Genomic DNA, 21,486 nt, shown 5'->3' on the forward strand with positions numbered 1-21,486 from the left:
ACTGCCCTTAAGACAAAGGCAAGCCTAGCATCCTTCCTCATGGTTGACCTCAGGCCTGACCAGGTGAGTCTTAGTTTCCCCAGGGTTTCAGACCTTGGAGTGGAGCCGTGCACCTCAGCTAGCTCCAGACCAGACTGAACCATCAGCAGCTCAAGAAGGCAAACAGGCCCTCCTACTAGATGGAGCATGGTTGTAGCTGGTTCAGATACATTGGGCAGCTTATCAAAGCCAGCATACTGGCTCAAAGCACAGCCTAGGAGGAGGTCAGACTGGAGTGTGGAGATGTTCTGCTTGGCCTCGACTCCCCTGCATGCCTGTGGTTTTGTGGTATTCTCTTACAAGACCTTGCTGAAGGCTGCCCTTTTCCCAGAGAGAGCTGAGCACAGTGGCCTTCTCAACAAATCTCCGCCTGCCAGCTTTGCCTTCCCTTAGCTCAAACTCTTAGGAATTCAGACATCTCCAGGTCTATCAGTTAGAAACCACAGACCTTTAGATGTGTCACCCAAGCCTTCCTAGGAGGCCCTTTCTCATCATGGGAGAGTGGGGGCATGATGCCGTTCCATCCAGTCAAGTCCTTCTTGCTTCGTAGATATGCTTCTTTGTGTCCTCCATGACTGTAACTACCAAATCCTAGGCATCAGGGCCTTTGGGTGGGGCCTGAAATTTAACTACCAGAGCGTTTGTGATCGATGTCCTTTGTTCCTGTTGACTGATAGTCATTTGTTAAGCACCTGTAGTTGGTCAGGACCGTGGGAAATACAAAGGTGGAAGAAGCTATTCTGGCCCTGGGATCCCCACCTGGGATCATTAGAACCTTCTGTGGCTGGATGGACAGCAGCTGCCCACTGTTGCCATCATAGAGCCCAGTCTATCCCTCAGTTGAATATAACTTGGGAAGTGGGAGGGCAGTGGCCATGTTTATTCTCCCAGGTAAATGTAAGTCCATCCACACATAGAGGAGAGTTAGGAACCACAGCTGTGCGACCCTTTGCCAGTTCCTTTACCCCTCCTGGCTCGTTTGCTTCTCACAAAATCCAAGGGGTTTGTCTTTAACCCAAGAAAGTGGTGCTTCTAAAGCAATGATGTGCAGAGCCAAAAGTTTTGTGAAAAGAGGGTGCTTGTCCTGAGCAGTGCAAATCCTTCACTCCCAGTTCAACCAGGGCAGTTCTATTTTTACAAAAAGCAAGTTTACAGCTTGGAATTCTTCCTAAGAGCTCACTTGAAAAAGGCTCCACTGCCAAAAACACATTTGTAACCTGCTGCTCTAGGTCAAGTTCTCTCAGCTCTTTCACATTTGGGGTCAGATAATTCTTTGTTGTGGGAGTGGGGAGGCTGTCTTGGGCAAACGGGCTGTAACGACATTTTAATATTAGCAAATATCTTCCTGAGTGCAGTTAATTAAACTCAGTGAAATGAAGCAAAGTAGTGACTGAATTATCAAATCGCAAACGTGCCTGTCCTCTATGTGCAAAGCACTGTTCTGCGGAACCATCAGGGAACTCAATCCCTGAGTTGGAACAGCTTTGCATTATGGAGATAAGACAAGTGAAATGAACCAGTAAGAGCATGCCACAGGGCAACACACGATTACTTGTTCCATGGAACTCATATTCAACAAAGCAATACTTGTGCCATAAATAAATAGTAATTTTACGTTCATTGGCCTTTTGTAACTTGAATCCATAGATGCCTGGCTTCCTGCCACCACTTCATGGCAGTGTGCTGATCATGGCATACAAATATCCAAATGATGTCACAAGGAGATAGCTTTGGAGTAGGTGCCTGGCTACAGCTAGTTCTGGAAGAGCAGTCATTTTCCCTAGAAGACAACTGAGGTAAAAGAAGCCAGGGATGCATGTGAGACTGGGGGATAGCTTTTGCCAATTCTGTCCTTCAAAAAGGCCACAGACACCTAGGAAGCCCCTCCTGTGGGCTACACACTGTGTTGGGGTAATGTGGGTTCCAGGTGAAAGGTACAGACAGCCCCTTCCCATCAGGGGAGTAGAGGGCCAACCATAGCCAGTAACTCTGAGAGTTGCGATGGGCAGTAAGTCCAGGTGTTATGAGATGCAGAGGAGGGGGCAACCAGCCCATCAGAGAATCATCCTCAGCAGAGTCTCGAGGGGCAAACAGGCTAAGCAAAGGCTGTGGCAAGTGCCAAGACCTGGAGAGTTAAAAGAGCAAGGCATGCTTATGAAATTCCAAGTAGCTCAGGCTGACTGGTGCAGAGAGAGCATGGTGCGAGGCAGTGAGCCATGGGACAGGAGAGAGAGGCAGGGTGTACTGATCCACTAGGAAATCATGGCCTCTGGAACCCAGACGTCACTCACATTCTTATACCCCTCGTGGGCATGTCTTGTAGACCATCGATAAATGCTCCGTGATCTGGGTGATCAGCGACATAGAAAGAGTTTCTGGGGGCAGAGCCCACGAAGACCTTCTGAATGAGAGCATCAGAGCCTGCCAGCGGGGCTTCTGTACAGACGTTGCCCTGGTGATCACCAAGACTGACAAACTCCACCTGCCAGAATATCTGAGGTATGGTTCTGGGCTGGCAGGGATGCAGGCCAGCTGGAAGCCTTCTTCCAGGGTCCTGACTTCAGAAATGATAGAGTTTGCATCTGCTGCATTGGGTGGGGATGAAAGAGAGGTCTGGTGATTCCTGGGACACGAAGACACTTGAGAGAGTTGTCTTGTGGACTCTGAATTATGTGGCCCTCCTTCCAGGGGAGCACGCACACAAGATGTAGACCGCACCTGTTGGATTATGATGTGTGATGGTCCCTGTGGCCGCCACACCTGGGAGTCACATTCTGTGGCACTAGCTATAATGGCACAGCTTTTGAAGTACCAGGTTCTACTTCAGATTTGTCTACTCCTGAGATTTTAAATTCTTTTGAAGACATCCTCAAAGGTTTTGAACTTTGGCCAAAAGTAAAAACATTCTCTTTAAGAGTCACATTCTGACCTATGAAAACCCAGTGGAAGCACATAGAGCTTACTGATGTGCAAGGCAGAGTTACAGAGAGGCAGAGAGAAAGAGTCTTCCACCCACTGGGTCACTCTCCAAATGGCCACCACACCTGGAGCTGGGCCGTTCCAAAGCCAGGAGCCAGGAGCTTTTTCTGGGTCTCCCATGAGTGAAGGGGCCCAAGCACTTGGGCCATCTTCTACTGCTTTCCCAGGCCATAGCAGAGAGCTGGATTGGAAGTGGAGCAGCTGGGACTCATATGGCGCCCATATGGGATGCCAGCATTTCAGGTGGCTGCTTTACCTGCTACACCACAGCGACAGCCCCAGAAGGCTGTATTTTATTTTCAATATTGGGACACATTTAAGAGAAAAAAGGGTGTTATTAGTCCTGATGAAGAATCCATGGGTATCAAATGGGCTGTACTGAGTGCAGAGGGCATGCACTGATGGCATGTAACCTTGTCTGTCAATGCCTCTGTGCTAATAGAAGCTTTTCTTTACCTGTTCCCTCCAGTGTTTTCCCTATATCTGTTGGGATGTAAGTCCCACTGTCGTCCCCAGGCATTCTCTTGCTCTCCTGGTCTAGGTTGGAATTTCTCCCACCAGGACCCCCAGAAGTTTTCTCTGTTTCCCCAACACATTTTACGTGGAGCAGGGAGAAAAGTCCCAGTTGCACAGATGAGAAAACACTGGCTTAACATGGAGAATTAAAGCCAATTTTTTTGAAGGGGCTGGCATACTGCTGCAAGTTAAGCCACTGCTTACAACCCTGGCATCCCACATTGGTATGCTAGTTCAAGTCCCAATTGCTCCTTTTCCAATCCTACTAATGTACCTGGGAAAGCAGTGGATAATGGCTCAAGAATTTGGGCCCCTGCGCTCACATGGGAGACCTAGGTCGAGTTCCAAGCTCCTGGCTTTGGCCTGGCTCAGCCCCAGCCATTGAAGCCATGTGGAGGAGTGTAGTAGTGGATAGAGGATCTCTTGATGTGTCTCTCTGTCTGTCTGTCTCTCTCTGTATCTCTCCACCCTTTCACTCTGTGTTTGAAATAAGTAAACACTTTTTTGAATGGACATTGGAGATGGATCAGAAAAGAAAGCATTGAGCCAAAGAAAGAACTTATGCCAAGGCACAGAGGCTTGGCAGGGTATGCTGCTTACGGGGAAGTTGAAAAGACTGCTGTGACACATGACAGAAGTTCAGTAATTGTGACATTTTTCTAATTTCATTTCAGGGAAAGAAAGATGGGAAATGTAAGTATGGAATAGTAATTTTTAAATGATACTTTTATGATCAATAATATATAATCCTAAAGCATGTGTATTCGAATGTATGGGCCAAATGAAAATCTGCCCAAAATGTGCATCTAATTCATCCCAGTTGATACACCCAGATTCTTTACATGCTGTTATTTCTTTTCATAATCTAGCAAACTATTCCAAGTCAGCGAGAGGCTGTTCTAGAAAGAAATGAAATGATAAAACTACAAAGGAATCGAATTCTCAAAGAAAAACTGAAAGTGAGTTAATAAATTTCACTATGTACTTTTCTGCTTCTACGCTGCCAGACTTTGAGAAACAAATGCATATTCGGTCTTGTGTAGTAGTAGCAGGTGGCTAATTTGGACTACCTCAGTCTACTGTTTAATGACTTTGTGAATTTAGGCAGCATTCATGATCTCTCTAATCCTCCACTTAAAATGAGGGCATAGTAGAATGGCATCTGCGATTATCTGAAGGATTGAAAGAGCATGTGCTTTCCTGAGAAATGCAGAATACTTGAAAGTTTGTGGGAAATGGAATGAAAAGATAAGTCTATTGTGTTGCAAAAGAAGATTGAAATCCGTGCAGTTTTTTTTTTTTTTTTTTTCCGTAACATGCACTTTCTGTCAACTTTTTCAAGCCCCTCATATGTCCAGGTAAAGCAGAGATCATGATATGGTGTGAGGTATGCTTCAATTCATTTTAAAGAGCCAATAGCCTTTTATTAGGGGAAGAAATAAGGCAGGGGGCATGAGAGGCAGAGGCAATACCAGGATGGAGATAAGCTTCTATGCCTGACCAACCAAACACAGGTAGTTTTGAATGCTGGGCAAACTGGGGATAAGGCCTGAGGTACCTTTTCCAAGCTTGAGTGATCACTCTGTGGCAATTTTGGTGTTTTCTTCCATTATATTTTTACTATTTTGTAGCTAAAATAGTTAATGAAGTCCTTACTAAAATAGTCTTATACAGCCATGAAGCTGAAACCAATTTTAAAACAAAATTTAAGCAAAACAGTATGAGTGATATATGAGGGTAAGTATACTATGAGAGATGATATGGGTTTGTTGACACTAAATCTTCAGTCCTGGTATAAATAGTAGAAATGTTTGGCCTTTGTCCAGTTGTATATTCAATAACTTTCTGCATTTTGACTTCAGTAATGTTGATGTGGAAATTGTCTGTTGTACAACATAGAATCGAACAAATCAAATTTTTATTTCTAACATGGGGTAATCAAGCTTCATACTGAAGCTGAAGTCTTCCACCCAGCAGTTCTTGAATGCTGGTTTTAATGAGGCAATAACCCAGTAAAGCTGGTCTGTTCTCTTGAATTGTTCTGTTGGCATTAAAGAAATATGCATTTTATGAGGACCTAATCATGTTTTTTTCTGGAACTGGAGACATATGCTGCTTCAGTCCACAATTCACAACTGGGTTTCTTGCTAATAAACAGCCAGTTGACTTGCATGAGATAGGGTCTGGGTAGCAACAAAGCAGCAGCTTACAAGGTTACTGAAGTCCCAAGTTACTGCTGTGGCCCAAGCCCTTCTGAGGTCTTCAAACCACACTCAGCTCCAATGGCCAGGTGAGGCCCTCATTCTCCAACCACTTTGTTTCAGTTTGAATCATTGTGAAACTTTCACTGGTGGCACGTGACTTTATTTGGAGCAGATCTAATTTTAATCCTGGCACATAGGAGACAGAAGATTATAAGGTAGTTGTTCATATAGCCGTAAGTCTATATTTTTCTAAATTATAAAAATGAAAATTTGGAAAAAATATTATAAGAATAATTACAGACCCCTGAGAGTGTAGCTCTCAGTGTAGAAGCACTGTGCATTTTGCAAAGATTGTTCTCCTAGCGGAATGGTGCATGGTTGGTGGGAAAAGGGGAGAGTGAAGGCAATGTACAGAGACCGGCTAGATTTTTCCAAGAGGTAGAACTGTGCATGATGAGAATAGATAAGAGGGGATGTGTTCAAGCCGCCTTAGAGAGTTCAAGTCCTCAGCTTTTGGTGACTTGAGATGACTGCTAGATTTCTGGCTTGGGACCACTCAGGGAGTGGTTATGACATTCAGAAAAATAGAGTTTAAGAGCCGAGCAGGGCCTTTGGGAGGTGAAGATGGAAATGCAGGAGCGGAGCGTATTGGGTTTGAGGGCTTGGCAGATGTCCTGTGTTTACTTGGCTTTGTGGGTAGGAACTACAGCCAAAAGGCTGGCTATAGGTAGACTTGGGAGTCCTGGGCTGGAATGGACAACTTCATCCCGACTCTAGTGTTTGGGGCTCCTGGCAGCCTACACAGGCGTCTCTATTGCAGTCTGATCAACATGTGCTTGCGACTTGCCAGATACAGCTTCTCCCCAGTCCCAGCGGACGGCCGGCCTCTCCGCAGTCCACTCTTTCCCATCATTGTCCTGGGAAGAGATCCATCCACTTCCCCCAACTAGCCATGCTCACACATGCACACTCTGATTTTTCTTTCCTTTTAGTGAGAACAAGGAAAGATTATAGAACAATATTTATGTATAATTCTTGTGTGACCTCTCACTGATGATCTTTTGCTAATCATAATAAAAGGTTTCCTCACATAATCCCTAACTCCTTGAGCTTTGAAACTACCATTTGCTGAAATGTTTCTTTACATTGAAACAGGTCTGAGTACTCATTAACCACATAGTTAAGAAAGTTACCTCCATAGGACCTTACCCCAGTGTTGTGGTTGGGTTTGTAAATATTTAACAACCAGCTCTTCTGTCTTAAAAGACAAAGGAGCAATCACACCTCTCCAGCTCTGATTTGTACCCTTTGCCAAGTCCTGTGGTATAAATCCTACCACCATCACCGATTTCAAGCTACCCACATGGTGACTTTCCTGAAGCCAGAGTTGGGAGCTCTAGGGAGCTGCTCCAAGTTGGTTCCATAGACCACAGCCTTTGCCACAGAAGCGCTTCTTTTTCCACAAGGGATCCGGGAATTCTTTCCTCTGAGCATTTAAATACATGCTTGAACGATTTTCTTTATCCACGTCCTTCTGGAATGAGTGAGTGTTTTAACTCCCAAGAGGACAGCTTCTGGCAGCGGCTCCCTCACCCTGTTCAGAGTGAACAGATGGCAGGACCTGACACTTGGAACGTTGTCTGATCCTCACCGGGTTCTGGCAGAGCTGAAAGTAAGTGAGCTGAAATTTGCCAGAGGTTCCTCTGAGGCCTGTGTGTCACTTCTATAAATTTATTGACTCGAATGGTAGAGATACAGAGAGAAAGAAAGAGACCTTCCATCCACTGGTTCAGTCCCAGAATGGCTTCAATGGCTGTGGGTTGGGCCCGGCCAAAGCCAGGCGCCTGGAACTGCATCCGGGTCTCCCACGGGCACTTGGGCCATCTTCTGCCGCCTCCCACAGGCATTAGCAGGGGATGAGAAGCAGAGCAGCCAGGACTCGGACTGACGCTCGATGCTGGTGTGAACCTGCTGCTCAACAGCACTGGCCCCTGTGCATGGCCTCTTCTGCTGTGACTGAGTTATTCTGATCCCTGCATGCCTTTCTCACTTCAGAGAAAACTGCCAGCAGACTCCAGGGTTCTTCAAGCCTCAGATCTGGTGTACACGGTCAGCGCGCAGGAGTACTGGCAAGGGGCTTTCCTCACCGAGGAAGAAACTGGTAATTTGTACATTTTTAATCCTGATCACTAAAGCTCTCAACATTGACCTTGGCTGTCTGAATTCCAGGCTCTAGAACTTTCTTGTGGCATACAAATTGTGGGGCCACGATTTCACTGTTCCCCAAATCTTACCCAGGTTTTATACCTACTTCTCTCTCTGCATTGCTGTGCTACCTGAAACCACAATTGTACCCCTCCAGATCTTAGCATGGGTTGGTAAAGATCAAGGGCTCCAAATTGTTTTTTTCTTGATATTTGGCTTGAGATTCCTCATGCATCCAGCAGCTATTATCAGAAATATTTTCTGAGAGTCTATTGTATGGCTTGTGTGTAAGAGTGATAAAGTAGAAGGCATGGTCCCTTTCTTCAGAGAACTTAGCCTGTGGTAATGCCAAGTGCAAAAATTAAAGCAAAAAGAAAGGTTAGTTAAATGGTGCTGACTGAGAGTCCAAGAGGTCAGAACATTTAGAGGTGGGTGGACTTGAGGGCTCTGTGAAAGCTAGGTGAGCAGGAAGGATCAGAGCCAGTCTTTATTCTGAATTTAAAATAACCAAGAGATGCATGCGTTTTACTAGACACATACTTATTCCACTGAAAGTTAAGGAGCAGAAGGCCTGATACATTTGAAGAAAATGAGGGAGTAGCTCGAACAAGGGTATAAAAGACAAATGCAGCATGGCACATGAAGAGAACGCTGTAGAAAAATTGTCGTGCACAGGAATGAGGGGAAAGTAGGATGGCATCTGTTATCCTCTGACTGACAATGGGTTAGGATGAGGGCACGTTTCTGATCTAGACTCCCGCATGTAGGAGGTGCTTGTTCCTTTCTACAGCAAACATGGACTAGACTGATGTTAACATGTATTTAATACAGACAGAGAAATCCAGCAAGACCAAGGAGCTAAGACTGTAGGAATGGGAGCACCCTGGGTCCAAAACAAAGTGTCCATTTTTAAAAACCATGCTGGCCTTTGCTATGTAGTTTGTTTTATACAACTAAATAAAATTCATACTCAGCATTGTTGATCTGCTGGTCATTATTGCTGATCCAGGCATGAAAAATAATTCTTCTAGAGAGGTTGGTTTAGGGGGCAACCGGCCCTCGTGGGACCTCGACTGCACTGTTCATTGATCATTCAACTTTTATGAATTCTGTTGACTATGAACTCCTGGCCTCTTAACATTGTCCGTGCGGCCTGTGAATTCCAGAAATCCCCAAGTTAAGAGAATACATCCGGAAAAGGCTCCTGGACAAGAAGAGGAGGCTGGTGACCAAGTACGTTACTGAAGCCTTTGGCCTGTTGCTCCTCATAGACAGCCTCAGCTCCACAGAACGCCTGCTGGTAGGGAGGACTCCTGGATGTGGGTTCTCTCCCTGTGCCCCACTGGGGGACCCTGGATGTGGGTTCTCTCCCTGTGCCCCACTGGGGGACCCTGGATGTGGGTTCTCTCCCTGTGCCTCGCTGGGGGACCCTGGATGTGGGTTCTCTCCCTGTGCCCTGCTGGGGGACCCTGGATGTGGGTTCTCTCCCTGTGCCTCGCTGGGGGACCCTGGATGTGGGTTCTCTCCCTGTGCACTGCTGGGGGCCCTGGATGTGTGTTCTCTCCCTGTGCCCTGCTGGGGGCCCTGGATGTGGGTTCTCTCCCTGTGCCTCGCTGGGGGACCCTGGATGTGGGTTCTCTCCCTGTGCCCTGCTGGGGGACCCTGGATGTGGGTTCTCTCCCTGTGCACTGCTGGGGGCCCTGGATGTGGGTTCTCTCCCTGTGCACTGCTGGGGGCCCTGGATGTGGGTTCTCTCCCTGTGCCCCGCTGGGGGACCCTGGATGTGGGTTCTCTCCCTGTGCCTCACTGGGGGACCCTGGACGTGGGTTCTCTCCCTTCCTCCTGGACAGAATATTTTCTTATATGAAGTTAAAAAATTGACTTCTGAGATTTTTTTTCTTTTTATATCAAAGAACAGTACAAAGCTGAGACAGTCCAAGAGGACCAAAAAGGTATTAAAAAGGTTAAAGTCATAACATTTGGGTTCAAGAGAAAGGAATACTATTTTACCTGGATGGATGATCTGTAAGGAAAATATATAATAACCACTTCCCTCTCTGCTGAGACTCAAACAACATTGAATGTGTCTAAAGGAGTGATTGGGTTTCCTTTTTAATAGAACTCAGACAATTCTTGCTTACCTTGAAGAGGGATTTTGACACCTACAAAAAAATTTTATCTGTCTCTAGATTTCCTTGATGACCTGGTGCTGTCAGAATCTCAAACTCAGAGCAGCAGCATAGTAAAATCATGGAAGAAGGGAACTGGGAGCTTAGATCTTTACACTGTTTAGATCACAGTGAAAAATCACTTTTCTCAGAGCAATGAACAAATATCTCTTTGAGGATGACTTTTTAACCTTTATATAAGAAATGTAAACTGCTAGATCAGAGGTCTGGGGGCTTAGAAGGAAAATCTGAAGCTGCCGCCAATTGCCTCCCGCTCAGTTTTATTTTTAAGACACAAAAGATACAAACAGATGTGATCAGACCCTATATACAAATAGAATTATGTCCACAGCCCAGCAAGCAACCCAGGAAACCAAGCCCTTATCTGTGATCAACAGCCCAATATGCCAACTCTTGTTGGAGACTGGATTGCTGTGCCTAGCAACACTCCAGGAAGCTTAAGAATAATTCTGTAACAATCAATAACTTCCGTAACTCTTGTCTGCTTCCAACAATTCTATAACAATTACTAACTTCCCTAACTCTTGTCTATGCTTCCAACTAGCCAGAGAGAGCCAAATATGTTCCCCTAGCCAGTCATATGGGATACCCTGCTTACAGTTCACCTGCCTTCAGCGCCCCGTGCCAACAGTTTCCAATCAGGGCCCACTTGAAGCCTCCCCTTTTCTGCCCTCTAAAGCTTTGCCACTCTTCTGCTTGCCTTTTGACTTTCTGCCCAATTCAAGCAAGCTCTGGATAAATACCCTGAGCTTTTCTCACTTGGTGCATTCTGATTGTTTCCTCACTCGTCATCACTCATCAGATTTATGCAAATTACCTGATTTCTAACTATGCCATAACAGGAAAGGCTAGAGAAATGTCAGCAGTAGCCTCCGTGAGAGTTCAAGGGACTGTTTCTAGAATGAGGGGTGAGCCTGGGTGACAGCAAGGAGAGACAGCCGCTGCAGACTGGACTTCCATGTCAAAGCAAGAAATGCCACCTGGGAAAACTTTACGGTTTGGGCCAAATACCTATGTATAAAAGTGACACATAGAAAAAAATTCACTCTTTTTCATCCTATTTCTAATACGCTGCTTTGATCTAGTTATATGTGCTGAAAACAAACAAAACCCCTGGAATCAGAGTTTTCTAAATCAGCTCTTACCTCTGAAATAGCTGGGGAAAGGTTTGACCTTTTAACTTCCTGAAAAAGTTCTTCAGGGCGAAGTTTGCCTCTCTGCCCAGTGCGAGATTGCTTTTGGAAGTGCTGATGGAAAACCAATCAGATGCGATGCTCTGTGTGGTTGGTTTATTTTACAAACACAAGGACCAGGCATTATGCAATGGAGGTCGGAAGTGCCTGCCCCATGTGCACTTCTTTCCCAGCACAGAGGCAACCTGAGTAAGGGCTCACTTTCATTTTTAGCCAGACTGGGCCTTAGAAGACAGGGGAGGGGGTGTGTGGGAGTGTTGGTTGACATTTCTGAGATTGCCTTCTAAAGGGGCTGCCCACAGCTTTCCCCAAAATCCTTTGGCCTGAGCTATTGGTCTTAGTTCTTTGATGAAAAATTGGAAGGCAAGCGTTTTGTCATCAGTCCCTTGGAATTCTGAAAAATCAAACCGAACGCTGCATGTGATTGATCATTTTTTAAAGACTGTAACTGAAGCCCACAGTTCCCAATTGGAGAAGTTAGTGGTTTTGAATGAGCTCTTGTTATTTTCAAGAATCAATAGGAAGTGGATTATGACAGCTCCATGTCGAGTGTGTCCTGCATTTATTCATACTGTGCTTCAGCTTCTCCCTTCTGTATTGGGCTTTTGTTCCTGGTTCTTCCCTTTCTTCTTATTCTTGTGTTTCTTCAGCCAGGGTTCATGGGAGTGGGGCATTGTGAGAATCTCGCCTGTAGGTTTTCTTGCCATGACTTCTTTTTCTAATTTCATTTTGCCCACCCTCCATGTCACCATGCATTCAAAAGAATCTCAAGAGCACTCTGGGGGAAAACACTCAGTGATGAAAACTAGGAAAATGCCCCGCATGGCCTGTGAAGTTAAGGAGTCTCCCCAAACTCAAAAACCCATCAACTCTAAGAGCCGTGGTGCTTTAGGGTTTGAGGTTGTTTTTGAGATTGGCCAGCACAATTTACTTGCTTTGAAAGGTGGTGCAGTTGAGAACCGGAGAAGTTAAGCCACCTGTGTGAGGTCACACATTGTTTGAAGACCTAGTTCTCTCAGTTTGGATGGGAAGTTATAAACCTGTATCATCTAGCAGTTTCTCTGTGCCACTCATTCACTCCATTGGGCCACATCCTGGCATAAACAAACATGAGTAACAGTCTGTCCCTTTAGCACGCTCCTGGGCCAGGAGAGGAAACATACGGAGTGAGAGAGCCATCACATAGCAGGAGGAATGCAGTAACACAGAAGTGCACAAAGTGGGATAGGAGCCCAGCAGAGAGCCCGAACTGTGCCCAGGGAGTCAGGGAAAACGTCATATGGGAAGTGAGTTTTGAGCTTTGTCTTGAAGGGTGAGAAGGTGGGAGGGAACAGCATGTGCGAAGGCACAGAGGTCACAGATGGGACATCACATTTAGGAAATGGTGGCGAGTTCAGGAGCAGTTATCTAGCAGGGTGTGTCAAACAGAGACAGGGGTGCTAGAGAGGTCGGTGAGTCTTGGCCATGAAGGGCCGCAAGTGGCAGGCGAGGAAGTATGGTCTCCATCTGCTGCAGGCGCTGTGGAGGCTGCCAACGTTCCCACACAGAATAACACTAGGAGTTAGTTCCAAGTTTCCAACCTAGAGGTCAAGTGTGTCCTGATGGCCACTCTCATGTATTACTTGAATACAATCATGCATCACAAATGCCAGGGATGCGTTCTGAGAAATGTGCTGCAGCCCATTTAGTTGTTGTGTGAACATCATAGAGTGTGCTTACATAAGCCCAGATGGTATAGCCTACTAAACACTTAGGCTGTATTACAATCTTATGGGAAAACTGTCACGTATGCGATCTGTCATTGATGGAAACATTGTTATGTGAAGCATGACTGTATTTTTCTTGGAAAAAGTGACCACTGCTTTATTTTTGTGTTCGTGAGCCTTGCTGTTTAAAGTGTTGTTCAGGGCCCAAGAGGCCCTGGGGGCATCACCTGGGGGCTGGACAGAGATGCAGAATCCCAAGCTCTCAGGTTTTAACAAGGTCTCCCGGTGATTTGTATGTGCATTAACATTTGAGAAACACCATTCTCCAAAATTGCTTTCTGCAAAATTGAAGCTCATTAAATATTTGTCACATTGGCTGTTATTAGAAAAATCTGTTTTAGTAACGACTGCATTTTTATGTGGATGGTTACTTCCCCCAAACAGCTTTATGGATTTTACACCGGAAATAAGTTGCAGATGACAGATATGTGTTCTGTTGGCCAGTCCCACGAAGCCTCAAGGGGTCTGGGCACTGAGGGATGCCTTCCTTATGGGGACAGTAAGGGGGAGTCAACTCTGGGTGTTAAGCTCAAGCTCAACCTTCTACTGGTGACAAAAGAAGCGGGGGGGGGGGTGACCTCACGCTCCCCGTGTCCTCATTCTGTCCCTAGAATGAACACTTGCACATGAGTGGCCTGCGGAGATTTGTGGAAGAGAAGATGGAGTTGCTGGAGAAGGCCATCGAGCAGTGCTTTGCCCACATGGAGCAGCCTCTGCGAGAAGGCGTCAGGATAGCCAGGGCTTCGTGCCGGCACATCCTGGGGGCCTTCCTCGTGGTGAGTGACCTCTCCGGAGAACCCTTGTGCTATCCCTCGAGATCCACTTGATCCACAAGCTCCCTTTTCATTCTCCATTGCTCTTACAAGAAATAGAGAGTAGGAAAGAAGGAAGAGTTCATGTAGAAAAGCACAGGTAGGGTACTGTTCACCTGTGTGTTGCAGGGACCAAGGAAAGTAGGTAGTTCAGCTGACGCGGAGTTGGAATTTAGGATCGGAGGGCCTTGGCTTTGAGAGCCAGCTCTGCCAGACATCCACTTGCAGAGCCCTGGAGGAGAGTCCCAACCCATGGAAGGCCCTAGACTCTCCTCAAACACTCCTGACGATCCCTTCTGTAAAACGAGGATGCTCAGTGCTTGCCCTCCCTATCTTGTGACATTCTCGGCAGTATTGAGTGGACTGCAGAATAAGAAAACATCTTGTAACCACACACTTGGCACGCAATTTCTTAATGAGTTGAGTGGAGGTTCTGAGGGATGAAATTATAAATGCAAAGCAGTATTTATCAAAGATCAAGGGATAGGAAGAGCAGCCCGTTGTATTCATTTGCTTGGATTGCCACAACAAAACGCCAGAGACCGTGTGGCTTACACAACTGAAGTTATTTTCTCATTGTTCTGGAGGTTGGAAGTCCAAGTCCAAGATCGAGGTGTCAGCAACTACTTCATTCTGAGACTGCCCTGCTTGACTTGCAGGTGGCCAACTTCTTACTCTGCCCTCATGGTCTTTGCTCTGAGCAAGTATACTCCTGGTATCTCGCTTCACCCATAGGGACATCAGTATTGTTGGATTAGGACCCCACTCTATGTCCTTATTTAACCTTAATTACCTCCGTAAAAACCTGCTCAAATTCAATCACAGTGGAAGGTAGGGCTTTTGGTGGGGTGGGGGTGGGGGTGGGGACAATTCAGTCCATAGTGCCCAGTATGAGTAAGGGATGATAGACAAACTGCGTGTGTGCCGAGGCTCAGGCCCTAGTGCTGGGAATGCCATGCAGATAGTGTGCTGTTGTGGTTGTTTTTTTATGTGGCTGTTTTTAATATGAGTTGCAAAGCTGGACGCAGCAGAGGAAAATGTGTGACAAGGTTAGGTGTAAACGAATTCTTAGATTTCTGTAGGCATTTCCAACCCATGTTTTTGGTTTTTTTTTTTTTTTTTAAGTACGCAGCCTCTTCTAGATGTTATTGTTGTGTTTGTTGTAAAAGTATCTAGATTCACAGATATGCATGTGGCAGTTAGGGTGACAGGGAAGTGGGAGATACCTCTGGTATAAAGCGTGGAGAACTGGAAGCTGAAAGTGTGAATAAGCCAGTATGATGCTGGGACCACTGGGGCAGGCTGTTGATGCTGGGGCACAGATGAATGGGAGCTACGGTGATCCCACATGGTGGGGCAGATGGCTGAATATCCATGTGTGTAGTTTGCAGGCTTGCATGCCTGTGTTCAACAAACACGTGTGACATACTTACGCGAGTACCAGATATTTTATAGTGTCTTAGCCAATACTCACAATAATTCTTTGTGGAAAGCACTCTTATTTTATGGGAAAAATGTCAGCCTTAGAGAGCCTTAGAGAGGTGGCATAACTTTTACACAGTGACACATGGACTCCACCTCTAACTTGGACCTATCTTTTACCTTAGAACCTGAAACATCCAACTCCTAGACTTGTCTGCTGTGTCTCCTACACTGTGCTCTGCACACTATCACAGCTACTTGTAATTGCCCTCAAGTTGTCTGGTTGACATTTGTACGTCCCCAGGGAAGTAAATTTTGGTGCATTCCTCCATGTAACAAGGACTCCTGAATAGAAGGCATGGGTGCTAAGAGGTGGTGTGGACCCACACGGGTCCCCATCTGCCTGTTCTGTGACTGTGGACAAGTCATCTAACCTCTCTGTGCCTCCCTTCCCTCCTCTGCAAAGTGAGGACCATCGTACGCTGGTATAGAGTTGTTAAAGTAATGCGTGTAAGGCCGCTCTCGTGGGTGTGAGTGGAGCTGTCAGTGGAAAGAGAGTGTTCAATAAGTCAACTGTTACTACTCTTAGGCTGGGGAACTGAGAGATGATCCAAATAGAGTCTCTGCACAGAGGAGTTGCAGAACCACGCAGAGAACTGTAATAAAAGGTAGGATGTTGTCGGAGACCACCGGAGAGCCATGAAGTTCTCCAACTGTGCAGAGGAGCGAGGCTGCTCTGGTGGGGTGGTGGCAAGTTGGAATCTTTTGGCTGCAAGTCAAAGTCTCTAACTCAAGTCAGCCAAAACCATAAGGAAGCGTGTCAGCCCATATGACCGAAGAACCAGAGGAAGAGGGGGCCGGGGTGAGGGAAACCGAAGCTGGGGGCCTGGGCTCTGCTCCTCTGCTGTCCCTTGTTCTTCTCCATGTGTGGGCCTTGTTGCCGTGATGGCAAAAGGGCCAGTGCTGTTGTGGGATTCACATCTGTACACCATAAGCTCTGGAGCAACATTTGTCAAGCTCAGCATTACTGACATTTTGGACTGGATCTTTCTTTGTCGTGAGGGGCTGTGCTGTGAGATGTAGGATTTTCAATATTCCCTGACTTTTACTGTCTAGATCCTGATGGTCTCCTCCACTCTTCCGCAGACAGAGAATCGCTCCAAGCCGAGAACCACTGGTCTGGAATGGGGGGAGAGGGAGGGTCATCCTTGACTCTTTCCCGTAAGAGTGAAAACACTTCTTCATAGACATTCTTCTGTTTTGTTGGCTCCGACTGGGTCACTTGCCTATTTCTAAACCATCCCTGCCGAATAGCTTAGGTCTGTGTTACATACCCCATCCCAGTGTCTGGGATCGAGTTGATTCCCTGTAGAACAGGGGTAGGTGGGGGACAGCTGAAACTACTAGCAGGAGGGAAAATGGATGACACAAAGGAATGCCAGGGAATGTTGGGGGACAATCCTCTAGAGAGGGTGATCCTGGAGCCCATCCTCGGAAGATCAGAGGTGCTTCCATGTGCTGAGGAGTGGAGGGGAAGGCTAAGCGTTCTGAGTAAGGAAGGGTAAAACACATCTGGGAGCTCATGCATGAACTTTTCCAACTGTCACTTGAATTTTTTTTATTTCTCAGTAAGAAAACCAAGCCAGGAAAGTTTGTTAATGAGGAAATAATCGGGTGATCCTGAGAGTGTGAGAAGAAATTATGATGAGGGAAAGGCCACTGGGTCCGACCGCTGAGAGTGTTCATGGGTGACTGTGGTCAGCAGCCTCCCAGGTGGTCCTTGAGCATCCTCACCCACGGTGTTCTCTCCTGGTGGAGTTCCCTCCCTCACGGGCTCGGGCTGAGCTCTGTGACCAGGAGAAGGCTGCAGGGGTGAAAGATGTGGCATCTGTGGCATCAAGGGCCCCTGAGGCCTCCGTGGTGGCACTTGGACCACTAACTCAGGGGGAGGTCAGCTTGTGTGTGTGGGAATCAAGACACTGTGGAGGCCGGTGCTGTGTCATAGTGGGCTAAGCCTCTGCCTGTGGCACGGGCATCCCATACGGGTACCGGTTCATGTCCCGGCTATTCCTCTTTCAACCCAACTCTGCTGTTGGCCTGGGAAATCAGTAGAAGATGGCCTAAGTCCTTGGGCCCCTGCACCCATGTGGGGTACCTGGAAGAAGCTCCTGGCTCCTGGTTTTGGATCGGTCCAGCTCTGGCTGTTGGGGCAATTTGGGGAGTGAACCAGCAGATAGAGGATCTCTCTCTCTCTCTGTCACTCCCTCTCTCTGCTGTAACTCTACTTCTTAAATAAATAAACAAACCTTTTAAAAAAATAGAAACTGTGTGGAGAAGCCCATATGGAGAGGAGCAAAGGCCTGCCCCCTACTCCACCCCACTCCCCCATCCTGGGGCCAGTAGCCAGTATCAACTTGCCAGCTGTGTTTTTGGAAGCAAATCCTCTAGCCGCATTCAGATGACTGTAACTCAGCCATGCCCAGCTGAACCTGGTCAGAAGCCCTGAGCCAGAGTGCCTGGCCACACCATCCCCAAGTCCTGATCACAGAGGGACTAGGGAGGGGATGAAGAGGAGAGAAAGGCATACACACACACATACACACACAGAGAGAGAGAGAGAGGAATTAGAGAAAGAGAATCACTGCTTGCTTTAAGCCTCTCTACTTGTATGATTGGGGAAATCTGTTTCATAGCAATGGACAACTAAGTGACTCTGGAGAGAACTATTTCTCTATGACGCTGGAGAACCCAGGTCACAAAAGGTGAATGAGTGGTATGAAAGGATGAAAACACAAACCACTCCTCTGAGCCAGGCTGCTAGGGAACAGAAGGAACCACAGAAGCTATCTTTTTTTAAAGATTTATTTATTTATTTATTTAAAAGGCAGACTTACAGAGAGACAGAGAGAGGAAGAGAGAGTATGTTTTTTTATCTGGTGGTTCACTCTCCACATGGCTGCAATGGCTAGGGCTGGACCAGACTGAAGCCAGAAGCCAGGAGCTTCTTCCAGGCCTCTCATGTGGGTGCAGTACCCTGGGCACTTGGGCCATCTTCTGCTGCCTTTCCAGGCCATAGCAGAGAGCTGGATTGGAAGTGGAACAGCTGGCATACGAACTGGCACCCATACAGGATGCCAGCACCGCAGGCATAGGCTTAACACACTGTACCACATTGCCAGTCCCATGTGAACCATCTTCAAGACTTCATTCACCCTGTAATGACTTGCTTCCCCGTAACTACAAATGTGCAAGGCGTTCCTATCCACAAAGTAATGCTCCTTTAGTTTTTTTTTAAGTTTTGTTTCTTTACTTAAAAAAAACAACAAAGAAGCAGACAGAGATAGACAGGTACATACATACATACATACATGGAGATTGATCTTCCATCTGCTGATTCACTTCCCAACTGGCCAAAATAACCAGGTCTGAGCCAAGCTGAAGACCAGGCCAGAAACTCCATCTTGGTCTCCCCACATGGGTGCCAAGAGCACAAATACTTGGGCTATCTTCCATTGCTTTGCCAGGTACATTAACAGGGAGCTGGATCTGAAGCAGAGCAATCAGGGCTTGAACCAGGACTCACATGGTATATCACTGTCCCAAGTGGCAGCTTGACCTGCTATGCCACAGCATCAGCCCCCACAAGATTCCTTTGTGATCAGAAATTGGATCAAACATTGAATCACAACATTATGTAACATAGTAAAATGTATATAAAAAAAAAAGAAGCTGGCATTGTGGTGTAGTAGGTTAAATTACCACCTGTAATTCCAGCATCCTGTATGAGCATTGGGTCAACTCCAAGCTGCTCCACTTCAGCTCCAGCTCCCTGCTAAAGTGCCTGGGAAGGCAGTTGAAGATGACCCAAGTACTTGGGCCCCTGCCACCTACAGGAGAGACCTGGATGAAGTTCCTGGCTCCTGACTTTGGCCTGGCCTAGCCCCTGCTGTTGCAGCCATTTGGGAGAGTAAACCAGTGGATGCAAGATCTCTCTTGTGTCTCTCCCTTTCTTTCTAACTCTGCCTTTCAAATAAATAAATAAATAAATCTTTAAAAAAAAACCAAAAGAATAGAAAGATGAATTATTCAGAATCCAAGTGATGTTGTATTATGTTTAAAATGATTTTTAGAATGTATTTAGAGTGATTTGGGGATACTCTCATGGTGTAATATTAAGTGAAAAAGGCAGAATATATTCATTTAGTATTATGCCCATTATATCATGATATATAGGCATTAAATTAAAACATATTCCCTTAGAACATGCCATTGGCTATAGATCATGAAATCTGCTACTGAAATTCTGGTCAGTGTCTATATATATATATATATATATATATATATATATATATATTTGACAGGCAGAGTGGACAGTGAGAGAGAGAGACAGAGAGAAAGGTCTTCCTTTTGCCGTTGGTTCACCCTCCAATGGCCGCCGTGGCCGGCACGCTGCGGCCGGCTGGCGCACCGCGCTGATCCGAAGGCAGGAGCCAGGTGCTTCTCCTGGTCTCCCATGGGGTGCAGGGCCCAAGCACTTGGGCCATCCTCCACTGCACTCCCGGGCCATAGCAGAGAGCTGGCCTGGAAGAGGGGCAACTGGGACAGAATCCGGCGCCCTGACCGGGACTAGAACCCGGGGTGCCGGCGCCACTAGGTGGAGGATTAGCCTATTGAGCCGTGGCGCTGGCCAGTGTCAATGTAATTTTATTCTCTTCACTAAGATAACCACTTAGCTAAAGTTGATTGTCTCTTATACCTCTCCCTTTATGTTTTCCTCTGATTTTGAATTTATGTCCCTAGGAAAAACTATCACCAAGATATAAAAACCAAAATGCATTCCATTCAATTTTTAGCAAAAAAGGGACCAGTATTGTGGCGTAGCAGATTAGGCATCTCATATGGGTGCTGGTTTGGGTCCTAGCTGCTCCACTTCCGATCCAGCTCCCTACTAATGCACCTGGGAAAACTGCAGAGGATGACCCAAGTGCTTGGGCCCCTGTTAACCGCATGGGAGACCTGGATGAAGTTCCTGGCTTTGGCCTGGCCCAGCCCTGGCTGTTGCAACCATTTGGGGAGTGAACCAGCAGTTGGAAGATCTCTCTCTCTCTCTCTTGCTCTCATTCTCTCTCACCCTCTGTCTCTATAACTCTGCATTTCACATAAATAAAATAAATCTTAAAATAATAGCAAAAATGTGAAATTTGAACTATCCTTAGAGAACTTAAGACATTTACATATTGTAGGGCTATAGCAGATACTACTCATTCATTCATTTCGTAACTTCTCATTTAGCAAATATCTATGATGGATTACATAAGTCTGCCAGATGTTGAGAGCATAAAAATGGAAGTGCTGTTGTACCTGATCTCAATGAGCTGGTGGTCTTGTGTCAGCAGCTGACCCATGAACAAATACAAAATGGTATGAGAAGGGTTGTGATCTGCGTGGGCCCGGGGTACTCTGGAAACCCAGGGCAAAGGGCACCCAGCCTGCCTATAGGCATGACTCCAGGCTTCCCTCTCCGGCTTACTCATGTATTTAAAGATCATTTTGTCTCTTCTCTTTCCTGTGATTCTTGGTAGTGGCCTTTGGCCAAAGACAATGTAATTCTGATCCTATGACCTTCTAGTTAATGCCTGCTAACTCTGCTAATTTACTGTTTGCTTATCTAGAGGAGTAAAGGAAACCAAGGTTTTCACCAGACTCTGAAAGCCGTTTGCTTGAAGAATGGCATCTATGCCTCGCGGACCCTGCCAAGGATTGACCTGAACGAAGCCATCACGCAGCCTCTCTATGACCAGATCGACCCTGTGTTTGGAGGCATTTTCAGGTAAAGGGTCTTGCATCTCGATGCTTTGTAAATGCACATCTGGTGCGCTGAGCCAGAGTCTCCGCTGTAAGAATTTATGCTTTGGATCTGGAAGTGTAAAGAGTAGCTGTAACCTGAGCGGGGAGGCCGAGACCCTGGCAAAACACAAAAGCCTTTTTTTGGTTTGGTTTCCTTAAAAATTTCCCGTGGTGACCTGGAGTACACATTGAGATGTTACTTTCAGACTGATATTATGATTCCCGTTATTTTTCAAATGTCTCCTATACACAGCAGAGGATAAATTTTCTTAGAGATCTGTGCCCAGGACAGGGTATTTTGATTGGAGAGTGTG

General features: G+C 46.4%; 1 protein-coding gene across 3 annotated transcripts in view; it reads left to right on the forward strand.

Annotated features, from left to right (window-relative positions):
• The window catches only part of NUGGC (nuclear GTPase, germinal center associated), a 52,694-nt gene that overhangs the window by 20,073 nt on the left and 11,135 nt on the right, over nucleotides 1-21,486 (forward strand). For all 3 annotated transcript variants that reach the window (XR_011386247.1, XM_051831783.2, XM_051831786.2), the window contains exons 8-14: nucleotides 2,363-2,538; nucleotides 4,209-4,227; nucleotides 4,404-4,493; nucleotides 7,794-7,899; nucleotides 9,110-9,243; nucleotides 13,703-13,867; nucleotides 20,998-21,155. Coding sequence is in view for 2 of the 3 variants with exons in the window: in XM_051831783.2 (XP_051687743.2) it covers nucleotides 2,363-2,538; nucleotides 4,209-4,227; nucleotides 4,404-4,493; nucleotides 7,794-7,899; nucleotides 9,110-9,243; nucleotides 13,703-13,867; nucleotides 20,998-21,155 (848 nt within the window). In the remaining variant the exon portion in view is untranslated. The remainder of the gene's footprint in view (nucleotides 1-2,362; nucleotides 2,539-4,208; nucleotides 4,228-4,403; nucleotides 4,494-7,793; nucleotides 7,900-9,109; nucleotides 9,244-13,702; nucleotides 13,868-20,997; nucleotides 21,156-21,486) is intronic.

This window comes from Oryctolagus cuniculus, chromosome 2 (genome assembly GCF_964237555.1).
Source record: "Oryctolagus cuniculus chromosome 2, mOryCun1.1, whole genome shotgun sequence".
Classification (NCBI taxonomy): domain Eukaryota; kingdom Metazoa; phylum Chordata; class Mammalia; order Lagomorpha; family Leporidae; genus Oryctolagus; species Oryctolagus cuniculus.